Source organism: Arachis ipaensis, chromosome B03 (assembly GCF_000816755.2).
Source record: "Arachis ipaensis cultivar K30076 chromosome B03, Araip1.1, whole genome shotgun sequence".
Taxonomy (NCBI): Eukaryota; Viridiplantae; Streptophyta; class Magnoliopsida; order Fabales; family Fabaceae; genus Arachis; species Arachis ipaensis.
This window is the reverse complement of record NC_029787.2, coordinates 130,200,150-130,205,477: the sequence shown is the minus strand read 5'-3', so window position 1 is coordinate 130,205,477 and position 5,328 is coordinate 130,200,150. Positions and strand designations below refer to the sequence as shown.

Genomic DNA, 5,328 nt, shown 5'->3' with positions numbered 1-5,328 from the left:
AACAATAAGAGTCAGGGTTCGTGCTTTCTCGTAACTGTTGACATTTTAACCTAGGAGCGTCCCAGTAAAAAGGTGAAAATGAAAGTGGATAACTGAACATATTGTCATATTGTATTCCATTTTCATCCAATTTATGTTTCTGAAGCTGAAGCTGAACATTCAAGGACTGGGTCAAGTGTTCGTTCAACACGCACAGTAGAAAAGTGATCCTAGAGAAACCACTCTCACCCGAGACACGATCAAAGGTAACATATTTATAACTATCAGCTTGTCTTCTCATGGTTTCTTTGTTTGTTTGCAGTTGTATGAATTTATAACTACAGAACTTGTCTTCTCTGGGTGTATGAATTTTTACTATCAGTGCAATTAACTACTTGCATGATTAATTACTCGCATTTACGCAGAAGTTGTATTTGCAATAAGATTGTCTTCTTTGTATTCAATTTTGTGATTAATTCTATATTTCAGTGTGTTACTCATTCTGGATTTGTTATAATTTTACTTTGTGATGAATTTGTTACTAAAAAGTGAGATGCAGTGATGATGAGAAAATTAAAATGCAGTGATGATTCAAATTTGTTTCTCTCTTGATACAGGACAATCTTTTGTCTTTTGATGTGCTTGCTGCTGCAATACTAATTCATCAAAATGTCTGCTCCACATACTATATTAGTTTCTTTCATGATTGATGTTTCATAGTATCTTATTTTAAAAGCATGATTGTGTTGTTAAATGTTTTCAACTTGCAAACGTGCCTTTGATAATCAGATGCTAATTAACCAAAATTATGAGAACGAGAATAGCTTCGGTTAACATTCTAATATCATGAAAACAGCTTGATAAGAAATATGTGCCCAAATGTGAATTTCATTTTTAATATCATGAAAACAGCTTGTATTCTTGTTTTCCATTCTAAGACTTGTTCTTTGTAACATGGTCATTGAAACTTACTTGGTATTTATAAGACTTATTGGATTGTATAACTTATTCCTGTTTCACTTCTTCTTAGGTAGGAATGAACAAGCGCATGTGGAGTGATGAAGAAACCAAAGCATTTGTGGGTTTCATGAAGGAGTTCGTTGTTGATGGTCTGAAAACCGATTCTGGACAATTCAAACCAGGAACTTTTAAAAAACTAGCTTTGAAGATGCTGGAGGCCTTCCCAACTTGTACCATAACCGCCAAACATTGCAAAAATAAGCATAAGCGATTGAAGGAGAAGTATCAATATGCCTCTGAGATGTTGGCTTGCAGTGGATTTGGGTGGAATTCTAAAAAACAGTGTGTGGAAGTAGACAGTAAAGATGTTCTTGATGCGTGGACGAAGGTCGTGTGTAAATTTACCTAAATTTAATTGAATTGTCACTTTAGAGTATGTAGATTAACTTATGTTTATTTTATCGCAGGCACACCCGACCAAGTTCTACACTGTTGGGAAGCCATTCCCTTTGTTCCACCGACTAGAGGGTATATTCGGAAAAGATAGAGCCACGGGTGTAAGTGCAGTAAGTGGTTTCAACACACAGGAACAAGTTCATGAAGAAGGGGAAGATCAGAGTCCAGGAATACTAGAGGGTACATTCGGAAAGGATAGAGCCACAGGTGTAGGTGCAATAAATGGTTTCAACACACAGAAACAAGTTCATGAAGAAGAGGAAGATCAGAGTCCTGGATTGGACGAATTTGAGGTGTCAGCAAATACAAGCTTTGATGGAGAGCAAGGAGCAGCTTCACACTCTGAGGCTGGTGCAGCTAGCGCAAGGCATTCAGGAAAGAAGAGGAAGCAAAATGACATTCTAGAGAGGATGGTTGAATGTGTGCGGTTTTCTATTGCTGCCCAAAAGAAGCATGTTCAAGTACTTGCTGATGCTATTTCAGGTGTGAATGAGAGGTTTAAGATCGGCGAGAAGCTTGAACAACTTGGATTCGATGATGATGAGGTTGTGCAGGTCGTGTTGAAGTTTTCTGATAACTCAAATTTGGAGAAGAGCTTCTGGAGTTTGACAGATTCTCAGAAGATTGCATTAGTGCGATCCATTCTAAGATAGAATTAGTGTTGATTGTCTCCTGTTGTGGTATATTGTGAAACCTTTGGTAGTCTTTTGGAACTTAGTTAGGTTGATTTAAGACTTTCAATGTCCAAGTACATATTAGGTGACACATATTTCAGACTTGTAATGGCATTCTCAAACCACAATCGCAAAAGTGTTCTCCAATTACATTAGAACTGTTGGTGCCATTGGAACCACACTTGTAAATCTTCTACTTCTGCATGCCATTATTAACAAAACTCATATACCTGTTAGAGGTGATAAAACAAAGAACAACATTCAGAACAATTCATTGCAACAAGTCACAGCCAAATATTTTCCGCTTATAAGACATTTCAATCTGATGCCTGTTTTTGTACATCTTTTGCCATAAAATAAGATACTATTGGTAAAATAATGCAACACTTTTTACCAAATCATGATTGTCATAAGCATCTAACCTATTCAATCAAAATATATGGAAATTAGCTTAAAATCTTTATACTACCACTTTCAACAGATTTTGATCAGTGGAGTTGTGACTACATTAATGCAAGTCTGAAGATAGTTTGATAGCTAACAAGAACCTTTTCGGTGATTTTTCATCCATAGAAATTAATCTTTGCAGCCAGCTGGACTATCTGCAACAAAGAAAGAAAGAGCTTGAACAAAATATGGTTAGGGTAATTTAGTCATTTTATATATTTTAGTTTTTATTTTTATTTTGAACCAAACAAAATATTGAGACATAATTCAGTTTTATTAATCTTACACCAATTCTCTATCTTCCAGTTTTTATCTCTCAGTTTCAGCCCTTCTTTCAAAAGCTACCTAAGTAACATGAATATTCTTTTTTTTTTTTCAATTACGAGTCAACCAACATTCAAATCCCACATGGCAATAAATTCTAATAAAATTGAATTTGATTTTGATTTATTTTTCTTTCTTAGCAGTTTGAACTCTCTAATTCCCTTCTCATTTTATTTTCTTTCGTAAACCCTCATTTTCTTAGACTATAATATTCCTTCTCTTTGTAGTTCCACTTTTTTTTTTTGGTGACTATTGTAGTTCCACTTTGTCCCAACTATTTTGAATACCAGAGCTTGATTAGTAGTTTAAGAATAAAATAGACATTTTATTTTTCTTTTTTATCTAATTTTGGTTGGTGACTTTCAGAGTGCATAGTTAGATTTTTTAGTAGGTATAGATAATTTTAGATGTGCTTAGTTCCATTATGAAAAATATATGAATTTTTTATTTGCATCTTTAGCATTTTACATTGCACTTTTCGTAGTGGTAATTCGTTGAGAAAAAAGAACGAGTAGAAGGAGAAGTGAGAGGACCCGAAATAGGAGAATGGAAGGAGGTTTTGGTTTTTTATTTTTGTTTTCTCTAAACTTTATTTTAGGTCTCAAAATGCACACTGAAAATGGGAATACATTTTATTGAACCTTGACTTTCAAAAATGGTAAAGAAAACAAAAGCTAGTTTTTATTTTTTTAGTCCAAGAATACAAAAATAATGAGTCAATGATAGCCAATAGGTGCTGGAGCCTGTTTCAATTGCTTTCCTTGATGATGAATATCCTGCATAAGGAAGAATATAATATATAAGACCAAAATGCAAGTAAATATATGGAAACAAATTAAAATAAGTATGAGACGAGCTGAAAAATCACGTACAGTTATCTTGATGTAAAGTTGATAGTCGAGAACAGTTAGATAATTTTCTCAACTATCAACTTTACATGAAGAAAACTGCACGTGAGTTTTCACGAAACGCACAGAAGCAAAGTGATTGACGTCTCTATGGTGAGCCTCATCAGCGCGAATGACAGTAATAACATCCTTGAGAGTTGCATCCTTAGGAAGCCTCCAATAGTCAATTGCAATAGCAGGAGCAGGGACATTCTGGACTTTGCCAGTCTCAATTGCCTTCAAGTGTTGTGTGTAAGAGATGAGAGCCTCTTCTTCCAAGTACCCAACAAACCTATGCGCTGCTTTTGGTGAGATGAGGTAGAACACAAAGAAAGCATTGAAGAAAACTCCTTGAGCAGTAATAACAAGAAGCCTCTCGTGCCAGCTGGGTTTCACAAGCTCCACCATGGTCATCAGGTGCATCCTCTCGTTCTCTGCCTCCTCAAGCAGTGCTTTAATCCAACCTCCACTGTGTTCAAACTTCCTCAGAGACTTGAGGTGCAGCAACATCCCTCCTACCATTCCAGGGACACCTGCAATTGTTTCTAGCATCATGGCATGGCACCCGTACCGCTCCTGCAATTATATTTGTTAGGAGCTTAGTCTTTTTAAGAGTATAGATAAGAGACTCTTAATTATTTTATTATTTCAACAGCATATTCAAATTCATGTGGAATAATCACACACACCTTGAAGTACAAATCCGAGAAAACCCTAAGAAACTTGACACTCCTGTATGCAAACTTGTCTGCAAAGGATTTTGGCACATGGTGCTTGCTCACGTCAATGGACACATCTGCTTGGTAAGTGTCCCATGGCTGAAAGAGACATCATTTACAAACATCCTCGCTCATCAAACTACAATAATAGACATTACATATACATCGTGTTCTGTTGCAAGATTCTTAGTTTCTTACCATGAAACAGTTCCAAGGCCACTCAGTACCATCCTCCCTTTTAACCTTTGGCCTTGTGATCCCCCAGTAACTTGAAACCACACCATTGTTGTTGTTGACTTCGCTCTTCTTCTCCTCCGAGTGCTGCTGATCCTTTATCTCAGGCATGGTGGAGGAGGAGAAGCAGCGGCACTGATAGTTCCGGCCACTATTAGACAGAGCTCGTGCCGCGAACCTTGTTAGAGTTATATACTTCATGTTGAGAGAGCTTCAATCTCAATGTGTGTGTGTGTGTGAACAAAGTGGCTGAGACTCTTCCATTTTATATATGCATGAATGCATCATTATGCAGATGGCAAGATGATGGGATTATATATTAATTTATTGTTGGAAAATTATGATTATGAAGCTTCCAGACTAGATAAAATATTGTAATGAAACCATCAGCAAACTAATCCCATAAGTAAACAAATATAAAAGTGAACAATCAGAGGATTCTAGAACTAGACATCATCAAAGAATCAACGTAGTTGTGTGATTGTTATTGGCAGTTAAATATTAGAAAGTAGAAACTAGCATTTCAACTTTTGACTGGTTTGCTAATTTTATAATATCCTTCCTTTAACCTTGTCCACCAAGTTTTTCTTAAAACCAATATATCAAACTAACAGATTATTTGCTAAGAAGTTTCGTTGTACGTTGTAC

The 5,328-nt window shown here is 36.0% G+C and overlaps 2 protein-coding genes across 3 annotated transcripts; one reads left to right on the top strand and one right to left on the bottom strand.

Annotated features, from left to right (window-relative positions):
* LOC107631639 lies at positions 7-2,303 on the top strand. 2 transcript variants are annotated; one of them, XM_016335146.2, is made up of 3 exons: positions 7-245; positions 1,010-1,327; positions 1,407-2,303. In XM_016335146.2, exons 2-3 carry the CDS (start codon positions 1,016-1,018, stop codon positions 2,046-2,048), a joined length of 954 nt encoding a protein of 317 aa, XP_016190632.1. In that variant the 5' UTR covers positions 7-245; positions 1,010-1,015; the 3' UTR covers positions 2,049-2,303. The 2 variants fall into 2 exon arrangements, with proteins under 2 accessions (XP_016190632.1, XP_016190631.1); XM_016335145.2 differs by having other exon boundaries at positions 1,010-1,330.
* Positions 3,382-5,302, bottom strand: LOC107631641 (alternative oxidase 3, mitochondrial). Its single transcript, XM_016335150.2, has 4 exons — positions 4,645-5,302; positions 4,417-4,545; positions 3,815-4,303; positions 3,382-3,616 (listed from the first exon to the last, which is right to left on the bottom strand). Exons 1-4 carry the CDS (start codon positions 4,879-4,881, stop codon positions 3,557-3,559), a joined length of 915 nt encoding a protein of 304 aa, XP_016190636.1. The 5' UTR covers positions 4,882-5,302; the 3' UTR covers positions 3,382-3,556.

Excerpts from the sequence above, each read along its gene's own strand:
- LOC107631639 (XM_016335145.2), top strand. The coding sequence starts at position 1,016 with ATGAACAAGCGCATGTGGAGTGATGAAGAAACCAAAGCATTTGTGGGT. Across the intron at positions 1,331-1,406 it reads TTGATGCGTGGACGAAGGTC|GCACACCCGACCAAGTTCTA; the intron begins GTGTGTAAATTT and ends ATTTTATCGCAG.
- LOC107631641 (XM_016335150.2), bottom strand. The coding sequence starts at position 4,881 with ATGAAGTATATAACTCTAACAAGGTTCGCGGCACGAGCTCTGTCTAAT. Across the intron at positions 4,304-4,416 it reads TCTCGGATTTGTACTTCAAG|GAGCGGTACGGGTGCCATGC; the intron begins GTGTGTGTGATT and ends ATATAATTGCAG. Across the intron at positions 3,617-3,814 it reads ACGTCAATCACTTTGCTTCT|GATATTCATCATCAAGGAAA; the intron begins GTGCGTTTCGTG and ends TTCCTTATGCAG.